Source organism: Salvelinus sp. IW2-2015, linkage group LG19 (assembly GCF_002910315.2).
Source record: "Salvelinus sp. IW2-2015 linkage group LG19, ASM291031v2, whole genome shotgun sequence".
NCBI classification, from domain to species: domain Eukaryota; kingdom Metazoa; phylum Chordata; class Actinopteri; order Salmoniformes; family Salmonidae; genus Salvelinus; species Salvelinus sp. IW2-2015.
Window position 1 is genome coordinate 3,511,726 of NC_036859.1, and position 23,770 is coordinate 3,535,495.

General features: G+C 44.6%; 1 protein-coding gene across 1 annotated transcript in view; it reads right to left on the minus strand.

The window, feature by feature from the left end:
• Positions 1-23,770, minus strand: part of ncana (neurocan a) — a 66,370-nt gene that overhangs the window by 24,435 nt on the left and 18,165 nt on the right. Inside the window, exons 2-12 of the mRNA XM_024010062.3 lie at positions 21,006-21,085; positions 18,117-18,326; positions 17,229-17,411; positions 15,968-16,142; positions 15,643-15,770; positions 15,095-15,409; positions 14,276-14,425; positions 14,072-14,155; positions 13,575-13,949; positions 12,240-13,028; positions 4,346-4,462 (exon numbers count right to left, since the gene is read on the minus strand). Coding sequence (XP_023865830.1) covers positions 4,346-4,462; positions 12,240-13,028; positions 13,575-13,949; positions 14,072-14,155; positions 14,276-14,425; positions 15,095-15,409; positions 15,643-15,770; positions 15,968-16,142; positions 17,229-17,411; positions 18,117-18,326; positions 21,006-21,078 — 2,599 coding nt within the window. The 5' untranslated portion in view covers positions 21,079-21,085. The remainder of the gene's footprint in view (positions 1-4,345; positions 4,463-12,239; positions 13,029-13,574; positions 13,950-14,071; positions 14,156-14,275; positions 14,426-15,094; positions 15,410-15,642; positions 15,771-15,967; positions 16,143-17,228; positions 17,412-18,116; positions 18,327-21,005; positions 21,086-23,770) is intronic.

The window sequence follows — 23,770 nt, forward strand, 5'->3', positions numbered from 1 at the left end:
CAGAAACTTACAGGTAACTGGCTGCTGGTAAGTTACCATAATAATAAGTTCCAGTTTTTACAGTGTATGAATCACTTGCACTTCTAGAGGCCTTAACAAAGGCTTCCAAACTTGCACCCCTATTACATTTCATTGTTGAGCCACTGCTATAACATACCAGTTAAATTGGTACAGCACATCCACTCACGGGTACAACAAATGTAGCCTCTTACAAGCACACTTCAAAATATGTTAATGAGCCAGAAACGACAATATCATGCGTCAACTAGTGGTCAAAGGGTTTTTGGTGCTCCAGAAATATGGTAGGGTACTGTATTCTGTATGGTGGAATTACAGTATAATTACAGTATAATTGACCAGTTACACCTAAAATCACCCAGAGTCCATTGCAATTTACGGCAATTTACTGTAAATAATTATGGTACATTGCTGTTCGATTTTTTGTATACTAATGTAAAACCAAAAAAACACTTTGCGCCAGTAATATGGGTCAATTTGGGCTAGAAACAAGCTGTTTTCCCTTTATTAATCTTGCAAACATCAAATATGCTCTCAGTTTATTCAATATGGCACCCAGAAGCTGCAGTAAAGCGAAGCCTAATCATTGCAAAATAAAATATTGGGGTGATTTTACTCCTCTTCTTTTTTTTAAACTAAAATAGTCTTAGCTCCATACAGAATGAGATTTGAATCTACAGTAGGCATAAGTTATTTTTGTAAAGAAATACAGTATGTTAGAGTCATTTTTACAGGAGGCTTCCAATTACAGTTAATAACAGTTTTTCAGCATTTTACCCACAATTCAGTGCAATCTACAGCATTAATTCTGTAAAATAAAGTTATGGGATTTTACTGTGCATTCTAGTGTTTTACTGTTGACTTACAGTGCAAGTCTGACTCATAACACCGTCTTCTTTTCTCAATTAAGAATAATTGATCCAAACGCACTATTACTGTATAATGGCTCAAATCAGAACATTCAYATCAATTCATCCTTCAATTCAAGGTTGAAAGGCACCAAATTGTGCTTTCAAAGTCACTTCAAACTAAACRATATCCTATGTTCTGAGAGTTGATAAGGGCTTGAAAACGAAGTCAAAAAAAGCCCTCGGGAAGAATGTTGCAGAAAGGTTGTCAGACAAATCAAATCCAGACAGTCAAGACTTTCTGATGTGACCTTTGAACCATTAACCCCCAGTTCTGCATGTCTGGACAAACATAGCACGTGGGCTTTGAATTCCACTGACAGTTTCTAGACTACATAAAATATAAATTAAATGTAAAGAACTCAGTCACTACACTCTTAGAAAGAAGGGTTCCCAAAGGGTTCTACAGTCGTCCCCATAGGAGAACCCTTTTTGGTTCCAGGTAAAACCATTTTTGATTCCAGGTAGAACCCTCTGAGGAAAGGGTTCTACTGTACATGGAACCCAAARCAGTTCTACTTGGAACCAATMSGGTTCTACTTAGAGCCAAAAAGGGTTATTCAAAGGGTTCTCCTATGGGGACAGCCGAAGAACCCTTTTAGRTTCTACAAACTATTATCRCCTGAAGGTTGTTTTGCAGTATATACTTCCACGACTSTTCTAGGGGTGCATCTCAATAGTCTAAAATGGCTCCTGCTCTTCGTCACTTGTCCTTCATCAGAACTTCAATTCCATAGGCATCACTGTCTTTGGAGTCAGTGTCACTGTCTTTTGTCTCCGGTGATCACTTCACCCCAGCATGAGCTTGAACATCTCTTCACCCCCGTAACCTTTCTCTCATCTCCAAGTCAACATTTGCCAACGTACTGTACAGTATCAACCCACATGCATACACACACCTTGTCTCAAAACACACAACGCTTTTGTTCCRTATGAATGTTTAATCCTGTCATGCGTAATGCAGAGGAGTTAGGGCTCCTGACCACTGGTGGAAAAAGTCGCCCCATTTGTCATACTTGAGTAAAAGTAAAGATACCTTAATAGAAAATGACTCAAGTAAAAGTGAAAGTCACCCAGTAAAATKCTACTTGAGTAAAAGTATTTGGTTTTAAATATACTTAAGTATCAAAAGTAAATATACAAGTATAAATTATTWAAAATTMCTTATATTAAGCAAACCAGACYGCATCMTCTTTACATTTGTATTTATTTACAGATAGYCAGTGGCACATTCCAACACTTARACATCATTTACAAATGAAGCATGTGTTTAGTGAGTCTGCCAGATCAGAGGCAGAAGGGATGACCAGGGATGTGTGAATTGAAGACCATTTTCCTGTCCTGCTAAGTATTCAAAATGTAACGAGTACTTTTGGGTGTCAGGGRAAATGTATGGAGTAAAAAGTACATCATTGTCTTTAGGAATGTAGTGAAGTAAAAGTAGAAGTTGTAAAAATATAAATAGTAAAGCAAAGCATAAAAAACGACTTAAGTAGTCATTTAAAGTATTTTTACTTAAGTACTTTACACCAYTGCTCMTGAGAGAGATAATACCRYAARTACTGATGCACACGCACACACACAGCCCTGCCTTGGCATCATGCTCTAAGCCCATTCTCTATCTCACAGCTCTAGAAGCCAGCAGTACCCAGTTAGGCAAATATACTATATATACAAAAGTATGTGSATACACCTTCAAATTAGTGGATTAGGCTATTTCAGTGTATARAATTGAGCACACAACGATGCAGTCTCCATATACAAAAATTGGCAGTAGAAWGGCCTTACTGAAGAGATCCGTAACTTTCAATGTGGCACTGTCATAGGATGCCACCTTTCCAACAAGTCAGGTCGTCAAATTTCTGCCCTGCGAGAGCTGCCCCGGTCAACTGTAAGTGCTGTTATTGTGAAGTGGAAACGTCTAAGAGCAACAAAMGCATTCTCTGGAGTTGTGAATCACGCTTCACCATCTGCCAGTCCGACGGACGAATTTGGSTTTGGCGGATGCCAGGAGAACGCTACCTGACCGAAATGCATAGTGCCAACTGTAAAGTTTGGTGGAGGAGGAATAATAGTCTGGGGCTGTTTTTCATGGTTCGGGCCCCTTAGTTCCAGTGAAGGGAAATCTTAACACTACCTCATACAATGACATTCTAGACAATTCTGTGCTTCAAACTTTGTGGCAACAGTTTGGGGAAGTACCTTTCCTGGTTCAGCATGACAATGCCCCAGTGCACAAAGCAAGGTCCATACAGAAATGGTTTGTCGAGATTGGTGTGGAAGAACTTGACTGGCCTGCACACAGCCCTGACCTCAACCCCATCGAAAAACTTTGGGGTGAATTGGAACGCCGACWGCGAGCCASGCCTAACCGCCCAACCTCACTAATACTATTGTGGCTGAATGGAAGCAAGTCCCCGCAGCAATGTTCCAACATCTTGTGGAAACCCTTCCAAGAAGAGTGGAGGCTGTTATAGCAGCAAAGCGGGGGACCAACTCCATATTAATGTCCATGATTCTGGATCGAGATGTTCAACGAGCAGGTGTCCACATACTTTTGGTCATGTAGTGTACCTCCTCACCACAGCAGACAGGTAAATACAATGAATGTCTGGCGCTGTCTCATCTCACGGGTATTTACATTGACATTTTAGTCATTTAGCAGACGCTCTTATCCAGAGCAATTAGGGTTAAGTGGCTTGCTCAAGGGCACATCGACAGAGCGTTGTCAGCTCGGGGATTCGAACCAGCATCCTTTCAGTTACTGGCCCAATGCTCTAACCACTAGGCGACCTGCCGCCCTGTTGCTATAAGATGGGAGATGATCCTGCAGGGTTTGTGAGTCTGGGTCAGGGCTGAGGTAGAGATGTTAGTCAACCTTATGGGAGAAAGTCACTGAGAGTCATAGTCACACAGACACTGTGGAGTGTAAAGTAATAAAGGGAAGGAAGTCGTATGACAACTGACTTTCTAGCATGACTCCTATAGCCAACACGTTACTACCTAAAGTAGTTCCTACCTAAAGTAGTTCCTACCTAAAGTAGTTCCTGTCCTGACAGTATTCAGACAGTTGGTGTAAGCTAAAGTCGGAAGTCACCACACACACACACACACACTGATAAACAACAGGAGTTGGTTGAGTTGGTGTTTCTGATCGAACCGTCCATTGTGTGTGTGTAACAAAGCCATCCAAGTGAGAGCCAGCAGGCACAGAGAGGAGATTGACCTTGACAACCGCAACAATACTTCTGACCCCTAGCCTCTAACCTCTGACCCCCAAACCCCTGTCTAAAGGGTGATGGAGAGCTTGACCTTAGACCTACCACTAATATATTTTAAGACTCAGTTACACACAAATACATACACATGCATGTGTCCATCTGCGTGTGTGTGTGTGTGTGTGTGTATTGTAAACTCACCGATCTCACAGTTCTCCCCTGTGAAGCCTTGTGGGCAGTAGCAGCTGTAGCTCTTGCCCTGAAGTAGACACTGCCCTCCATGCAGACATGGTTTGGTCACACAGGGCTCCCCCACACCTGAGAGAGAGGAAGAGGGGGAGGGGATTAGATGATGGAGAATTAAGAATTCATTTTTAGATGCAAGCAAGACTTGTCACCCCCGGACAGTCCTCACTCCTCAGCGAGGACACGCCTAAAAGGATGCAGATTCACTTATACAAGTACAGAGGACGGAAGTCCGCTGACATCATCAGGCTTCGTTCACTTCGACGTACTGTCACGGTTTAAACACAGCTTCTTGACTCTATGGGGGGGGGGGACGCATTTTGGCGGAAACGGCTTGACTCGACATGAAATAGTAGCCGTCGTCCGAGTCCCCTTGGAGATGGTAACGCACAGGAGAACTGAGCGTACGTATCTCCTGGATATCTTCCTGAACGAGAGGAAGGGCAGTGCAGCTGAAATGACCGTGGCAGCTTTCCTATTCTAATTTCAGCAATAAGCAAGACACCCGGTTTAGCTATCTAAGCACAAGCAGACGAGGTACAGCGACTCCCTAAGGCGGTATGGTTGCGGGTCAAACAGTGTGCATTCAGATCTATGTTTTTGCCACGCTGTTGTCAGATATAAGGTATTGATATATGCTTAGACTGGAGGGCAGCACTCTTTTCTACCATAACCATCCTCAAGACCACATAAATGCATCTAGTAGCAACTAAACGTTGCAAAGAGCACATACACTTCTGATCCATCCCTTTCTCTCCTTCTCACTCCATACAGGTTTGTTTCTCTTTCTCTAATCTATACAGTATATAGACCCATCGCCTTCACAGTACACACACACACACATATGGACGCACACACGTACACACACACACACACCTCTCCGTAAAATGACTGAGCCATGCAGTTCATGCAGCCTTCTCCCTCGCTCTCTGCCAAATTCATTGACCTCAAATCCATTGAACAGGCAGGGAAGTGCAACGTAACCACAGTGCGCTGCCGAGTCTGCTGCTACTGGGTTAAAACACCACTGGCACCAGGAAGGACAGTCATCCAACCACACCGCAGGAGCACAGTCACACAGTGCATTGTGGATAGAGTAGTGATGGGAGTTGAGGGTGGTAGTGAACAGTCATGATCTGTATACACAACCATTCTGGTGTCATGGTGGTAGTGTTGTGGGCATCGCCGTAACTATAACCAATGCTTCCACATAAAGATCTATTTTCCTGTTTCTTTTGAAAGACACTATGCCTAGACCCAAACTTCAACCACCCATCACCTTTCTCCTTGTCTCTGTTGTCATGGTTACCATATGGAAAGTGATCCTTGGCAAAGAAAGAACTTCAGACGTGGTATGAAGAATAGAGAACGGAACAGACCACCTACTGATCTCTCAGGCCCCCCTATAATTCAGCCAATCATTGTTCACAGGATAATTAATAATTTCCATATCAACGGTCGCCATGACGCCTGGTTGTCCCCAAAGTGGCTCGTTAAGGAACCTTGAGGTCTTTGAAGGTGTCGACTCACACGCTAAGAATGTTCTGTTCCCGCCCTCTGACACCTAGGAGTGTGTGGATCTATGCGTGTATGTGTGTGTGTGTGTGTGTGTGTTCTTCCTTACATTGCGTGTGTGCGTGTGCATGTGCGTGTGTGTGTATAATCAAAGTGGTTTGAATTTGCATTACATTTATGCTAAGTTCCATCTTGCCTCATTATGTCTGAGGCTAAATAGCTCATCACTTAAACTGCCGATATGAATTATGATACAACATAATCATGATATGTTAGAACGAACGGTAGAGGTTGTAGACAGCACAATCTTGTGTGTGTGTGTGTGTGTGTGTGTGTGCACATGCGACGTGCACATGCATGTGTGTGTGTGTATAAGAGACAGAGTGTGTCTACACGATTGTGATTGTGTGTGTGTGTGTGTCATGCGTCTGTGTGTTTACCCATCACACAAAGGGTAAAAATCAATACTTAGGCTAGAGCTGGGACAATAAACCGAAAATGATTGACCCCGACTATACCGACCACTTATCGTGGGCATTTTTCTGAAATCGTTCATTATGATAAGTAGCCTTTACTAGAGAAATGTGAACTTTGAATGAAAATAAGTTTGCTAATAGGTGATTGTTAAATGGGACAGTTGATAGCTTGTCCATATCGCCTAGCTTTGACCCAGGCTATGATTAGCTTGCAGCCTGATTCCATCTTCTACATAGCACACGTYTCTTAAAGACATCCTCGCAATAATCGTCACGCTGGCTATTCGTTCAGGCCAACAATACTAGACAGATAAACACGGCATCTAACAGGAGTACAATAAAACCGCAGTTTGCCATAGGAACTGAGCGAAGTAAATCCTTGATACGAACGTGTATTTGTTCTATGAACATAGTCATTGCTATCACTTCTGTCCAGCCGTCGTTCCGCCTCTGGTTGGATTAAAAGTAGAAGACACATTTCAGTTGAAWCCATTCAGTKGTACAACAAACTAGGTATCCTCTTCCCCCGTTCCCTGTGCTACTGTACGCTTTTGGATTATAGATGTATTTTCGCATTTCATAGCGATTGGCCCACTGCGTTTATCCTTCTAAGGTCAATTTCGTGCTGAGGTCAGATGCTAAGGCTAGCGATATGTTGCTGCTACCGTGCCACTAGTATATTGTCCTAACAGTCAAGGTCAAGACTAGCCATCACAAACATCACTGTTTGGAGCCTTTATAATAGCCAGAGGACCAATAAAATACTTTAGTGCGTGTGTGTGTGTGTGTGTGTGTGTGTGTGTGTGTGTGTGTGTGTGTGTGTGTATATAACACAGATTAGCCTACAGTGGCTGGTTGTTCATTAAAGTGAGTGGAGCAGAGAAATCAACAGGGCAGAGAATGAGCTGACAGGCTATGCGTTCACCTTGCGCCTGACGCCAAGACGTATGCACCAAAACAACAGCACACCAATAGACAAACAGACCAACCGACTCAGAGAAGCAGCTTGTTTTGGCCTGCAGCTCTTTATGCAACTCTTGCTCATTCCTAGCCACAGTGAGAGAAGGGAGAGGGGTAGAGAAATGGAGAGCAAAGGAACGAGAGCGGTGAGAGCCTGAGAGAGAGTAGGAGAAAGAGAGAGAGCTAGAAAGATAGGTGAAAGGTTGAGTGAGCGAGAGGGGAATAGGTTGAGAGAGAGAAGGAGAGAAAGAGAGAATGTGTGAAGGTGTGAGAAAGAGACAAAGGAGGATGGGATAGAGTTTGGGATAGAGAGAGAAGGGCCCTTGAGGCTTGTATATAAAACATGAGCAGCCTCTCCTGCAGCCCCTTATTGATTACACAGCCTGATGAGGTCCACTCTGATCCAGTCAGCAAAAACAAACATTAGCCACCTCTCTACTCAGACAGAACACACAGAGAGAGCGCGAGAGACCCAGTATCCCATGAGCTCCTCAATAGATTTTTTCTGTTTGTGTAATGGGGCTGCTAATGTACTGTATGGGATGGAAATAAGGAGTTAATACAGGTCAGTAAAGTGGCCCAATGCTTTCCTAGCCTCCTGRGGCTATCAACTCAATGAACAACACCACATAACATTCTCTGAAGTCCCTGTAATACTATTCACTGTTATAACCCATAGTCTTTGGTTACACATTTACTCATCACATCTCAGCCTCTGAGGAATACACAGCATATCTACCAATGATGTTTATAAACCCTAGATTGCTTATGCTATGTAATGGCCATTGAGAAGCTTTGAAGCCACCAGTCGGCCATATTGGTACTCCCCAGTAGGAGCAGTCCTCTATAGGAATCAATGGAATTATACAGTATTTAAAAGTAATGTTTCAAGGACAAAAAGACATGTATTTAAGTATTTGTGTTGTTGTGTTGTTGTAGTGGGGACAGTAACATTAGTAATCTCAAAAAATGCTATGTTCATTTTTTTTCTTCTGTTTAGCTCACATTATATAATTTAACAGTATGCATTAAGGTGTCTATAATAGAATAAATGTGGTATAACATTTTTTTTTTTAGACATGAATAAATGCATATGCTATAGCTTCCAAAATATATWTTTTTACAACGGTGGGAGAGTGCCAAGATGGAGACACAGTGGCTTCAACATCAGTCATCCAGTGTATATCAAGAGTTGACACACCTACTCATTCAAGGGTTTTACTATTTTCTACATTGTAGAATAATAGTGAAGACATAGATGTATATAGATGTATATTTTGTATTCTTCAAAGTAGACTCCCTTTGTCTTGATGACAGCTTTGCACACTCTTTGTATTCTCTCAACCAGCTTCACCTGCAATGCTTTTCCAACAGTGTTGGGAGTTCCCACATATGTTGAGCACTTGTTGACTGCTTTTCCTTCACTCTGCGGTCCAACTCATCCCAAACCATCTCAATTGGGTTGAGGTCGGGGAATTGTGGAGGCCAGGTCATCTGATGCAGCACTACCTCACTCTCCTTCTTGGTCAAATAGCCCTTACACAGCCTGGAGGTGTGTGTTGGGCCATTGTCTGTTGAAAAACAAATTATAGTCCCACTAAGTGGGACCAGCAAATCACCCCCACATCATCACACCTCCTCCTCCATGCATCAYGGTGGGAACCACACATGCGGATATCATCCGTTCACCTACTCTGCGTCTCACAAAGACACGGCAGTTGGAACCAAAAATCTCAAATTTGGACTCATCAGACCAAAGGACAGATTTCCACTGGTCTAATGTCCATTGCTCGTGTTTCTTGGCCCAAGCAAGTTTCTTATTCTTATTGGTGTCCTTTAGTAGTGGTTTCTTTGCAGCAATTCCACCACGAAGTCCTGATTCAAGCAGTCTCCTCTGAACAGTTGATGTTGAGATGTGTCTGTTAGTTGAACCCTGTGAAGCATTTATTTGCACTGCAATCTGAGATGCAGTTAACTCTAATGAATTTATCCTCTGCAGCAGAGGTAACTCTGGGTCTTCCTTTCCTGTGGAGGTCTTCATGACAGCAAGTTTCATCATAGCGATTGATGATTTTTGCGAATGCACTTGAAGAAACGTTCAAAGTTCTTGAAATTTTACGGATTGACTGACCTTCATGTCTTAAAGCAACTGTCACTTAACTTTGCTTACTTGAGGTGTTCTTGCCATAACATGGACTATAACAATAGGTCTATATTCTGTATACCACCCCTACCTTRTCACAACACAACTGATTGGCTCAAATGCATTAAGGAAAGAAATTCCACAAATGAACTTTTAACAAAGCACACCTGTTAATTGAAATGCATTCCAGGTGACTACCTCATGAAGCTAGTTGAAAGAATGACAAGAGTGTGCAAAGCTGTCATCAAGGCAAAGGGTGGCTACTTTGAAGAAACTCAGATATAAAATATATTTTGATTTGTTTAACACTTTTTTGGTTACTACATCATTCCATATGTGTTATTTCATAGTTGTGTTGTCTTCACTATTATTCTACAATGTAGAAAATAGTACAAATAAAGAAAACCCTTGAATGAGTAGGTGTGTCAAACTTTTGACTGGTACTGTATAAATCATTAATATCTAGCACTGTTGACAACATGAACCATTGCAAAGAGAGCAAAATAAATCACCACAGAAATGTGTAGYGCAGGAATGCCTAAGGGAGAGGTTATATCCAGCTCATTCATTATCAGGTGAGAAATAGCTCTGGAGAGAGAGACACTAAAGCAGGTTGCTAGATTTACAAAACACAAACCTGCCTCTGAACTTAATCAGGGCTGTGTCTATGAGGCATGACTACCTTCCTAGTCCCTAGTTGGAGTACATACAGGATGGGTCTGGTACGAGGTGTATCGTAGGTCGAAACGCAACACGGTATTATCTCTGAATTGAAAAAGAGATAACAGCGAAGAAACAACCGTGAGGATTGTACAGAGATCACCCTGACCGAGGCCATGACGGACAGAAATGGGAAAATATGATGTTGGTGTTTTCAGCTTTGTGTGGAATTTCGTTGATAAAAATATATATAATAATAGTAATAATTATATGAATAATAATAATATGCCATTTAGCAGACGCTTTTATCCAAAGCGACTTACTGTCGTGCATGCATATGTCACGACGTGGCCCTTTGGTGGTGTATATCRTGGCTCCCACCCTCTCTCACTCTCCCCRCCACAAGTTTTATGACTTATGACTACGACAGGTCATAAATACCTGGTAGAAACTTCCATGCCGTATTGAGGGAGAGAGTCTACCACAGGGCTGCCCAACCTCTTCCTGGATATCTACCGTCCTGTGGGTTTTCAGTTAAACCCTAATTTAACACACCTGATTCCACAAATTTTCTGCTCAACAAGACCTTAACTAGCTGAATCAGATATGCTAAATTAGGGTTGGACTGAAAACCTACAGGACTGTAGATCTCTAGAAAGAGGGTTGGGCAGCCCTGGCATACCAGAACAAAGGCCTTCTCTTAGTCCAAAACTCCTGAACTAAACAATATTTCTACTTTTGAGAATGTGGGAATGGTCCGTGGACACTTAAGGGACAGTCATGACGAGTTTCATTTGGTGATCTCATGAAGGACAGGAAACACACATAACAGTATCTCTTAAAGTGTACATTTCCCAGCTGTCAGGTTTACATCTAAATATTGTGAAATGTATGTGATTAAACATGAAACTATTTGTGAAAAGATGTAATGTGATGTTAACCTTCTAAATCAGAGTATGGATTTTCATATAAAGATTTACTCAGTGGCCACACCCCCATGAGCCCAGACATCACATTAGGCGTCATAGAACCACCCCTTCTTCCACGAGTATAAAACACCATCCTAAAAAATATACATTAAGTCAGAGAACGCCGGGACAGAGTTCCCACGTTGGAATGGCTACAATTCTATAGGCCATCGGAGACCATACAGCTGTAGTTTTGGCTACACGGCTGGAAATGGTTCAACTCTGAGACTATCGATCACTACAGAATAAGAGCAAATTCTAGACGCATAATTACTAGTCTGCAGCTAGAAATGACGTAAATCTAGAACGAGAATACCGACATCCGCCGAAGCATCTATTTTTTGAGAACATTTCCGAATGGTACTCTGAAGTATCCATTATAACCACCSACAACCATGAAAGACATTGTGACTTCTGGGAAAGTTAACCAGAGACTCTGATGAACTCTATAGGATGATTGAGGATTCCAACAGAGAAGACAACGACATACGAGCAGAAAAATATACAGTGCAATTATTCTCGAATGAGCGGCCGTTCATGTGCGAAGGATTAGCATTTCAATGAACATAATTATAGACTGGGTGTAGTGAATCCATTTTGTCTTTCCCGCTCTCTCAGTCCCCACCCCTTTCCTTTGTCTATCAAGCCATCATATCGGCTTAGCCCACTAGGGACTTTAATATCATTGTTARTAACCAATATCTACTGTTATGTATTTCTGTGATTAGTTAGTTAGTGAATAAATAATTAAGCCAATTTGTATATTGCTGATTCATTATGGAAACTAGGGTTGGTGCAGATATCCAAGGGTTTGCGATGTTCAGTAATGAGAACTGATGAGGTAACAATTAATAATTAATTAATAGAAGACTAATTGATCAGATATGAAAATATCTGTAGAGTTATATTCAGAAAACATTTTCCGTGGTGCCCCGACTTCCTAGTTAATTAATGTTTACATGATTTGTTTAATCACGTAATAATTAAACCTAGAGAACTGATTTGATATAAATAAGTCTTCACATTTAATGATAGTCCAGACACGACACATTCATTTGTTGTATGGGTGGCCCCAACAAGAATCAAACCCACAACCCTTGGTGTTGTAAGTGCCAGACAGAACYTACCAGCTGAGCCCAGAGTTCTGTTGCTCCGGTTGAATCCCGCACTCCTTCCACCCTCCTCGTCCAGGTTGCTAGGCAACCCAGAGCCCAGTGCGTGAGACCAGGCTGTATCTTCTTCCACTGGGGGTCCGGAGGGCAGTGCCAAGGGCCCATTTTCTGGACCCTCAACTCCCTGCTCTCCAGATCTCTCCACTGAGACCGAGGAGAAGGACGATGAGGCCTCCCTGGAGCTTCCCTGGATGACTGAGGCTGCGGGTGGAGGGGCTAGAGCTCCAGTACCTGGTCTGGATGCAGGGGAAGAGTCTCTTCTGTCTGACCCAGCTGTCGAGCTGCTGACTGTGGGTTGAGTTGTGCTGTAACTGGCTCCTGACTGCTCCTTCCTTGTGGCTCTCTCGTTGGATGGAGGGACTCTGATTATGGGTTTCCTGGTTCCAACGGGGAGACGGGTGAACTGGATCCCCACTCTCGCCTCTTCGGAGGCCTCCTCAGCACTCCCCTCCTCTTTCACCATCACTCTCTCTCTCCCAACACTGGCCAGGCCATCTGCTCTAGTGGGAATAGTGATAGCATCTCCCTTTCTCCTATAATCCGGCTGGGCCGAGATCTCAACTTTTGATGGGGCCACACGTACCAACGTCCCCCCTTTGGAGGAGGAGTCAGAGGACTGGCTCTCTGAGGCTGGGGTAGAGGTGAGCAGGGCTGGGGAGGACGAGGGCTCACCAGTGGGTGGTATATCATCTAGTTCCCCCAGCCCTAAGCTATCCCACCACCCATGACCCCATGAGAGTAAACCTGCAGGGGGAAGAAAGAGAGGAAGTTAGAGGAGACAGTGGGAGAGATAGGATGGAGAAGAAAGGAATGAGAAGAGGGAAGAGGCAGGAGCTGTAAGAACAACGAGAAAGAGAGAGAGATCCTGCCAGAGCATAGCGGAGAGCATATCGTGTATTCACGTGTGTTCTCCCTGAGATACAAAACCAATACCTCTAAGCCTGTGTCTTCTATTGTGCGGCTATTTCTTTTATGTTTTATAGTTTCACCATCCCAGAAAACCCTTCATTAGAAGAAAAGGCTTAAATAATGCAGACAACAATTCCTACGGTTCCCTTCTCTGTTAAACATGTGGGCCTTTGGGTTGAATGGGGCCAGAGAACATATCTGTATTAATGAAGCTTAGACTACTGAAAAGGGCAGTAAGACAGTTTCTGACCCAGACTAACATGCAAGCACACACTCACAAACACAGTCTCTCTTTCTCTCTCTCGCTTTCTCTCTTTTCCTTCTCTCTAGCCGTTTGTCTCAGTATCACAACCAAAATAAAGGCAAAAAGTCTGCACTAACCTGGAGCAGGAGAGCCAGGAGAACCGGTGGGCACAGTCCCGCTCTCAGTCAGAGTCCCCTCCGTAGGTCCCTTTCTCTCCACCTCTGGACTGCCTGTTCCTGTGGTACCTTCTGTCACCCCTGCCAGGTAGTTCCACGGCTTCCACATGGACTTCACTATCTTGGCCATCACCTTTAGACACGGGTTAGAGGGTGATAACTCTTCTTTCTGTGTGGTAGAACTTGGACAGAGGCTGGGGGTGGCTGGAGGTCTGAGGAAAACTCCAGAGTTAGGGTCCATGTCTCCCAGGTCTCCCCAGGCTAGAGAACTCTCTCCTGGGCTCAGCTGCAGGGTGACATACCCCTCAGAGGACTCTGAGGACCAGGGGTCTGAAGCTAAGAAGATCAACACATTGAATTACAGTAACAATAATCATCCAAAACCAGGTGCTTTGGTCAAAAGTAATGCTCTATATGTGCAAAATAATATAATTTTAGATGTGGTTAAAGTTTCTTACGAGAGCGGGCCTCTTCCTCCAGATCAACCAATCCTGACCAGTTCGAAGGTGTGAGGTCATCAGAAGGTGAAAGGTTACGGCTCCCTGTGAAGATAGGAGAGAAGGGAGGATTATTATCAGAATCAGAACAAGAAAAACCTTCTTGCCATTCAACCATGTTGACAACCCATTACTCTACATCTATCCATTCATCTCCACACCCACCTGTGGCCGGGGGACTGCTGGTGGTCTCAGTAGCCAGGGAGAGGCTGTCTGTTCCTGGAGTGTCTGTGTCGCTGGAGCCGGTCAGGTAGTTCCAGGGCTTCCACAGAGACGCGTAGATCTTAGGGATGGGGCATGGCTTCTTTACGTTCCCTGATGAAACCATGAGGAATTGAAGAGTATACATGTGCAGGAGATGTCACAACCCAATGAATGAGCAATGACTGACGGTTCATGGTCAGTATGTGCAATAAATTCCTGTCTAATGAATCATCTCTCTCCTCTCTCTTAAGCTCTCTTCCACTTCCTACAAGTCTATCCAGCACTTCCAGTATAACAAGAGGATTCTAATATCCCATAACTCTTTGCATAAATTAGGAATAACTCTAAACAAAGGGACCAGCTATGCTGTAGTAGTTTGCAACAGCGGTGGTCTCGTGAATCAAAAATCTTTTCAAAAGCTTCCTCGTGGAATTACTAGGTTGTCTTAACCAGTGTTGCTATGGTTACATCCTTGGCAACGCATGTCATCGGTGGGCAAAAGCATCGTCATGCTTACTTCACAAACCATCAATTTCAATGACATGGCGATTCAGTTGAGATGGTTAAGTCGTCATACAGTAGCTACACCTCTAAGAATACTTTAATGGGTGAATGGAGGAAAGGTCTTGGATGTTTTATCATCGCGATGTTAAAATATGAACTTTGTGTTTATCAGTGACTCGTGTAAGAGAAGTTTCCATTTTAGCCTAACATTGACAATGTAACCTATGAACTTTGAACTTTGATCTCTTGGACTCCAGATCTGGACTTCATTCTCACCTCTGTAGCAATAGGCATCATAGAGCGGTGTGGCGTCCGTAGCATYGGCAGATCCGCTGCTGGTTGTGGTTTCATTGGTGTTGGGAACGACGGTCCAGACCCCTGGCTGGTCCCCTCCACAGCCCTGCCTGGGCTGGGTGATAGGGTAGCGGACACTGCCGTCAGAGAGCCAGCCTGGAGCACAGCTGTCCAGCCCAGCCTTCCAGGCCAGGTAGAGCTGCCCCACCGTGGCCAACTGTCCCCCCAGGGAGATGCAGTGTTCTGAGGCAGAGGACAAAGTCAGACGCCCTGGGACCCCTGAGTGGAATACCTCACCTGGATAGAGAGCGGTGGGGGGGGGAGAAGGAGAGAGAAAGAGAGGGATCGAGAGAGGAGGTTCTGACTCAGATATCTTTATTGTCCTTTCACAAGCCTACAAATTCACAAGGCAATTTTATTAAAGTGACTCGGGAGTGGAAGTGAGATGTTTCTGTGTGCCTGTGTGTGTGTGTGTGCCTGTGTGTGTGTGTGCGTGCGTACAACCATGCGTGCGCGTGTGTCTGTCTCACCGTCCAGTTCCCCGGCAAAACAGTAGACATCAAACAGCTCATTAGGGTCTCTCTTCCCATAATTCCTCACACCAGCCGAGTACTCCTGTTGTCCATAGCAACCACGCTCTGGTGACTGGATAGGGTAGCTGTGGAGATAATATTAATAGGATCAGATTCAGAAAACTAGGCTCTGTGTTCGCACCAGATGTTCAAAATATCAAACTATGCCTGTCCTCCAAACAGTATGCGGTCTTCGTTGTATTGTAAGCGAGTGTTTGGATGTGACAGGGGTGACTGGGTCAGCTCTGAGGGTATGTGTGTGTGTATGTGTGTGTGTCCTCACCGGACAGTCTGGTCGGMGAGCCATCCGGCAGCACAGTTGGCATAGCCATTGTAGAACACTGCCCACAGCTGGGTCGGCGTGGCGATGAGGGCGGAGTTCTCCTGACAGGCCCGCTGGGCGTCATCGAATGAGAGGGCRTAACGGTCACTAGGAGACCGGTAATGGAACACCACACCTGAGAGGAGAGACACGGAGGTGAGCTGACTGACAGGCACATTCTCTTTCGATCTCTCTCCCCCTCTCTTGTATTTTCCTCCTTGATCAACACCGCAAGGACACACACACATACAGCACACGTATTCACAGCAACAACAAAAAAACAAGCACTCAATTTGAGCAGCGTACGACACAGCCACACACAGGTTCGGGTTGTGATGCCAAGTGTGTATTTGTCTCAGACAAACAGATGGGAGCTTGTACAACCAATTAGATCATTAGGATGTTCATTCAGTGGCGAAGGTCACCCAATGAAATGTTTCTCTCCGTGTGCCATTGTGAGACACTAAATGATTATGCTAATATTAACACCGGGATGTAGAAGATGTTTCTTCTCACTTTTSTTCCCTCCTCTGCACCTGCAGTAGTATATCGGATGTCCGTGATATAGCCCTACTTTGACAGATTATACAGGTGCATTGGTTGGAAACCACATAGGTTCACCGYCCCCATTCTGAACAGATCAATTGGAAATCCTCCGTGTTCTTTTAGCTGCATTCCATGGAAGAGCAGTCACAGGGTACTTGTCATTGGTATTCAAGCCATGCACTTAATACTAATTACCGTGTCACGGACTATTAGTCCGTTAATATGAACCCGTAATGAAAACACAAACAGAAGCAGAGAAAAAGTACGACCGGAGAAAGTCATTGCGATATTGATATGATGAATCAATGTAATTAGTGTTGAATAAGATAAAGGAGGCTTTGTCCCAACACTCAATGGGAAGGACCAATGGTCATTAAGTAAAAGGTCACATTTTCACACTGAGGTTTCTAAGATGCCATTAATGATCATTTGAAGGGACAAAGAGCTTGGTTATCCACCGTATGGATTTGTCCAGCCTTCAGAAATATAATAACTAAGCTTTTTCACTATTGATGAACTCTAATCCACATGAGAAATGATTCGCAAAACACACTAATTAAAGAATTCAAAAGAAGGTACTTCTTGTAATTGTTGCAAACAAAGATATACTGTATTAAAACGGAGGGAAAACTTCAATTACAACAGCATACAGTCAGTTACAGTATAAACTCCTCACCCGTGACCACAAGGGGCAATACGTCTCGCTCGTAGTTGTCGCCCACGACAACCTGGCAGTGGTAGGTGCCTGTGTCGTCGCTACGGAGGCCTGAGATCTCCATGGTAGCATTTAGGTTGTTGGCAGCGTATCCAAGCAACCTGACCCGCCCAGCGAAAGCCTTATTCACCTTCACCACGTCACCTTTGGCAAAGAGTTACAAAATAAGAGTGTATAAGTGTATACTCTACATCATTTGGTCATAATGAATGTTTATTTCATAGTGTATTACAAAAAATCCAAATGTGGCATGTTTAAGTGTCGATTGAAATTAATATCCTGCTGGTTGAAACAGTCTACGACCATGTTGGTTGAAACACTATCTGTCACGATCGTCTTGATATGAGTGAGAGGACCAAGGCGCAGCATGATATGAATACATCTTCTTTTTATTATATTGAAGACGGAMCACGAAACACTTATTCAAACTAACAAAACAACAAACGACCGTAAAACAACAAACGACCGTGAAACAACAAACGCAAGTGTACACACAAACTACTTACGTTCAACATAGACTAGACATATACAATGACCCACAACAGCTAAAGCCTATGGCTGTCTTAAATATGGCTCCCAATCAGAGACAACAGTAACCAGCTGTCTCTAATTGGGAACCCATTCAGGCAACCATAGACTTTCCTAGACAACTACACACAACACTAAACCATCTATACTCCTTAACCCTCTAAACCATACAACCCCCTAGACAATACAAAAACACATACTTCATGATGTCACACCCTGACCTGACTAAAATAATAATGAACACAAAGATAACTAAGGCCAGGGTGTGMCACTATCCTTGAATCATTAGCTTTAATTTAAGACTATTGTTACTTTCTTTACCTTTGGCTGAGAGAACCATCTGCTCCAGGGGACCCCCCTTTCCTCCACGCGGCACCCAGGTTCGGGTCCACTGGATATGGGGAGGCTGGCTGGAGGGGCTGGGCTCGTGGGTGAAGACGCAGGGGAGGTGAGCGAACCCGGCCAGTGGCTCTTGTACGGTAGGGTGGGTGACTCTACGCATGTTCACTATGGAGGCTGCCTCGCTCACGCCTACGGAGAGGAAGAAGAAGAGACAGGGTCATGAGGGAAAAAGGGAAGAAGAGATCAAATGTACTCCTATGCGTTCCCTCAATATGGCGGCCAATCTACCCATCATTGACTTGAATGGTAATTCTATTTCTATGTAAGATCCTCAAGTAAGCTAAGACAGACAGGAGTAATGGTTAGTGTGACAGAGACATGTTCCGTCAGTTTGGTCTATTAGAGCCAAGCCAATTACCTATTGAGAGAGCAGGAGAGGAATGAGAGGAGCTGAGATTCCAGGGCGCCATCTGATACTTAACCAGACCTCTGGGATTCATTATCAGCGTAACACTCAAAGAATGTTCCGGAACCCAACTCGGTGAAACTCCATTCCAGCAGAGGTGACACAACAGCACTGTGTAGAGTCACACACACACACACACACACACACACACACACACACACACACACACGCGCACGCACGCACACACAAAGGCACACGCGTGCATGCACACACACACACACACACACGCACACATGCACACACTTGACACTTGGCTGGGTAGACAGATAATTAATTCCAATTTCAGTATGCTTATTTCATCACATTCATATCTGCATTCATGCACCTGCTTTCCCTCGCTCTCTCTCTTTCTCCTCTCTCTCTCTCTTTTTCTGTCCCCCCATCCCTCCATTTCTTTTCCCCCTCTTTCATTCTCTCCCCTCTCTACCACTAACCTCTCTGTCCCCCTTTCCTCTCTTTTCCTTTGCCTCACTCCCTCTCCCCTCCCCTCTCTGTGATTTGATTGGATGTAAAAGTGTCGGGACGGTGTTTACCGCACAAAGGACTGGGTTCATCACTCTGCAGGTGGACATCAGTAGTTCGCTCACTCCAGATGSCGTGAGATACAGCCTCAGGGTAACCATGGAAATGGGAATAACGGTAAAGGCCAACTACAAGGCTAACCCAGTAGATATCTTCCATCTGCATTTAGATTGGAATGTTTTCACAAGGGGAACCCCCCTAGAGAGAATCCCCATGTCAGTATTCTAAAAATCATACCGCTTTATCCCCAAACCAGAAGTAATCACAAACACTGTTTGGTACGTGGAGAGAGAGAGAGACAGACAGAGAGATGAAGACAGATGACTGTGAATGGGAAAAACATATGGAATTGACAGCAGAAAAAAATTAAGAAAAGAGGGAGACTTCTAAAAATGGAAACAAGGGTGGAGATGACACGGAGGACTTTTACTGTCATCAACAGAAACCGCTCTCCTATTGTATGCTTGTCAGAGGGCAAACCATGTGTAGAACTTGCCAGTATTAGGCCTACGAAGTGTCCTTCAAGGATGTATTGTTCATCTCATTTGTCTCATTCTTGTCCCTGCCTATTACTAATGGTTGACAAGGTTCATGCAGTGTAGCTCTGACATACAGGAGCCCTGACAGTGATACGAGAGAGAAGCACGTTATTCATTCGTGTCTGTTCTGCTACTGCATAGCTGTCTTCACTTGTGCCGGGCTAGTCAAATCAGATGGTTCCTCAGCTTCATGTCAATAAGTGATAGATATACAATCATACACACACACATCAAAGCCCAGCAGAGTCAAAGACCTCGAGGCATTCTCTCCCAGCAAATGCATGCCTTTCCATCGCCCAGCCATCCATCTATTAGCTGGGATATCCATGGCAACAGCAGCCGGAGGATAGTGTCCAGGTAGTGGTGTGTGTGGGGAGGTTAGGTAGGAGAGTGATATACCGTAACCTGTGAGTGGCCTCTGAGACCCTTCGTCCATCTGAGCAACAGAGAGCCATAACACACACGTACATGCACGCGTGCACCAGACACACAAGCACGCACGCACGCACGCACACACACACATATCTAAACACACACACTTAGAGACACTCTCTCTCACACTCAAGTACATTGCAGTATCTGCTTTTGAGCCAAATCCCATTAAGTTCTTTCAAATAATGTAGACCATGAAGGAGACGAAACGAGGAAAGGATCTTAATTTGATCACTCTTTTGTTGCTGAGAATTTTCCTGCATGGCAGGAAATGCAAACCTGTAGTGTATTAGAGGTTCTAAAAGGCTTCTAAAGTTTGTAATTTTTACATTAATGTCAGACTTGATGTATCAAAAAATGTATCAACCCCTACAAAAAATTATCCACATAATAATTCACATTTCCAGTTGCTGAATTATTATTTTTCTTCTGTAGCAAACTGGGTAAAATGAAGATCCTACATCTGTATCTAAGCCAATTGGGACACAGTCCGTTTGTGGTTCCTCTAACATCATAGGTTTTAACCACATGCTTAGATAGACTTCCAACACAGAGTCATGCTGTCTTCGTTGCTCCAGCACAGTACAATATGACGCAGTGTAATTGAACAGACGGTCAACTAAAGTACCATCAACGGGGTTTGGAAAAGTTCAAGTACAGTACCACAGAGCCTGTCTGCAAACATCCACAACATGTTTCTCAGTTACAACATTCAAACGACACAATAAAAAAATCCGAAACTTGTTAGCTTGGGCCAACATTTTCCGGCTTCTATTTTCTGAAAATGTGCCTGGGATTTCCAGCAGCACCTCATGTTGATGATGTGTTGTCCACCAGCTTCCCAGAAACTGAGGGCTGAAACCAGTGTGCATGTCAGACTGAAGGATGAGCACAGATAAGAGCACTCACCCAGGCCAGCACACAGAAGCAGCAGCAGAGACGGGACAGCCTGTCGACCAGCTACATGCACAGCCACCGCCATCCTGGACCTGCAAAGAGAGAGATGGGGGGGGGGGGGGGTGAGAGAGAGAAAGAGAGGAGAGAGAGAGAGAGAAAGAGAGGGAGAGAGAGAGAGAGAAAGAGAGGGGAGAAGAGAGAGAAAGAGAGGGAGAGGGGGGGTGAGAAGAGAAGGAGAGAGAGAGAAAGAGAGGGAGAGAGGGGGGGGTGAGAGAGAGAGAGAAAGAGGGGAGAGAGGGGGGGGTGAGAGAGAGAGAAAGAGCGGGAGAGAGGGGGGGTGAGAGAGAAGGAGAGAGAGAGAAGAGAGGGTGAGAAAGAAAGAGAGGGAGAGAGAGGGGGTGAGAGAGAGAGAGAAAGAGAGGGAGAGAGGGGGGGTGAGAGAGAAGGAGAGGGGGAGAGGGTGAGAAGAATAGATGGTAAGGAAGGCGAGAGGGGATGAGAGAGAGAGAGAGAGAGAGAGAGGGAGACAGACAGAGACCATTAAGATTCACGTTGCATGGTTAAAGTAGTATTTGTCTGTCAATCTCTCACTCTCTCTCTTCCACTTCTCCCCGGGTCGACACATTCTGTAGGTCGATGAGCTACGAGCACGTACACTGCGTGTGTTCCGTGTGTCCTGTCCTGTATTTATACCTCGTGTTGCATCCCCTCACCAAAGAGTGAGCTGCATAGACATTAAAAGCTTATTTTGTCTCCATTCTTCTATTGTATTATGTAAGAGGACGGAGTCTTTGCGGTAGGCCATGTTAAGCTGCTAGATCACTTTCAATGTGAGCAGACATGGTGACCTTTGACCTATCCTCCATGTTGGAAATCCTGAGCCACATGAGGAATGAACCTCTGGCAGAAAGGGAGTCATGCAGAGAGCCTGGCTGCGAGCCCAAACCCTCTCAGTCAATAAAGAAAGACAAGACAGAAGTAGCATTGACAGTAGAGCATCTAAGAATGGCCGAGGGGGATGGAGTATTCAAAGAAATGGAATGTGAGTTTGGTATCTTTGCGGTGTAGGAGGCGTTCATGTGCAAACTGACAATAACGTTTTATTCCATCTTTCTCCCATTCCTGAAAATGCGTCGCCTCTTCGCCTACTGTACAACCACGCTTGCAATACAATCAGCTCTGAATTGAAATGGTTTAGAGGACATGTCCATAGGATGATGAAAATCAGTCTTGCAATCAAAGGGTGTATCGACAAGTTACGTAAAGATCAAGTGATTTGTGCTAAGAACTGGCGACCAGGAAATCCTGTGTTCAGACGGTTTTGCATTTACCAGGGTAACTCCAGTCACGTCCAATGAATTTCTGCTGCTCCGAGCTGACTGTACTTGTATTTCGGCAACCCTTTCAGAGTGGGCCTGCCATCGAGAGGGTAAAGATACAAAGGTATTTCGTCACGGAGAATAAAGTATTGTAACACATTCCACATTTAAGTGTCATTCAAAAGCGACTCCCCCTGTCCTTTATGTAACAGAGTCATGGTGGTCTGTGGAACCCTAGGCAGGRGTTGACTGGTATTGGTGAGACCCCACGGTGTCAGACACTCAAGTTACACTAACACATCGTTTCCCAAGTGATGGATCGGGACCCAAATTGTGCACCATTGCAGAATCATTTCGAGTCACATCTTCAGTTTGGGGTCCTGGTTAGAACGGTTGGTTATGCTCACTGGGTGGACCACGGGTCATGATGATGGCACAAAAATAAAGGTTGCAYCATGTCCGCTCTAAGCAAGGTTAGAGACAAGGCTAGAGAGCAACAGTAGAGGGTATACGAAAGGCCTCGTAACAACAGCCACTGCAGTCACAGCCAGCATACTGAGTATGAACACCACTGTAGACACCATACAACTCTCCCCTCCTATACACGGCCCACTCAAGCCTTTGGTTCAAGGGATTTTACAGTGATCCTTGTGGACCTGAACGCACCAGCTGTATACTAACCAGCCTCACCCTATTGACTACAGCCATTGGATGTTGTTAACGCCTTCTTCTAAGACTCCTTTCTGCACATCTTCCTTTATTTCGCACGCAGAGTTGTCTTAGGCGGAGAAAAGAACTCAAGGAGGCTCTAGAATGTGTCGGCGAATGGGGCTGTCCATTCTCTGATTGTATGGGCTAAATACACAACATTCTAAGAGGGCCAACAGAGCATACAGTAGAGATCCAACCAGGCAACCACCACTGTAATAGACAGGTCTGGGAGAAGGGAGATACAGTCTTGCTCTGTGTTGAGCTGCTGTCCATCAGTGCAGAACAGCAAAGGCCCTGAACCCATGCCTTCGCTATCATTACTTCAGCAGGAAAGGAAGCCTAGCCCCCCCCCTCCCACCCCCCTGCCTCAAAGCATTCGACCAAGTCTTTCAGTGGGATTTTCCCTTAAAGTTTGCTTTGGAGGATTTTCGGCACTTTCAAACCGAAATGGAAATCGAAGGATGAAACTGCTACGCTCCACAAGAGAAATTGAAAACCAGGGAAATACACAGCATTGATCCATCCAGCTTTCCACCCCATGTTTGTGTAAGGAAGGGGGACACCTCTAAATCACCCCCTACGATCGCATACATCGAGTGGGCATGAGCTCTCTCCCCGGCCTGCTCTCATTACCACAGATATGAGCAGGTGTGTGTGTGTGTGTGTGTGTGTGTGTGTGTGTGTGTGTGTGTGTGTGTGTGTGTGTGTGTGTGTGTGTGTGTGTGTGTGTGTGTGTGTGTGTGTGTG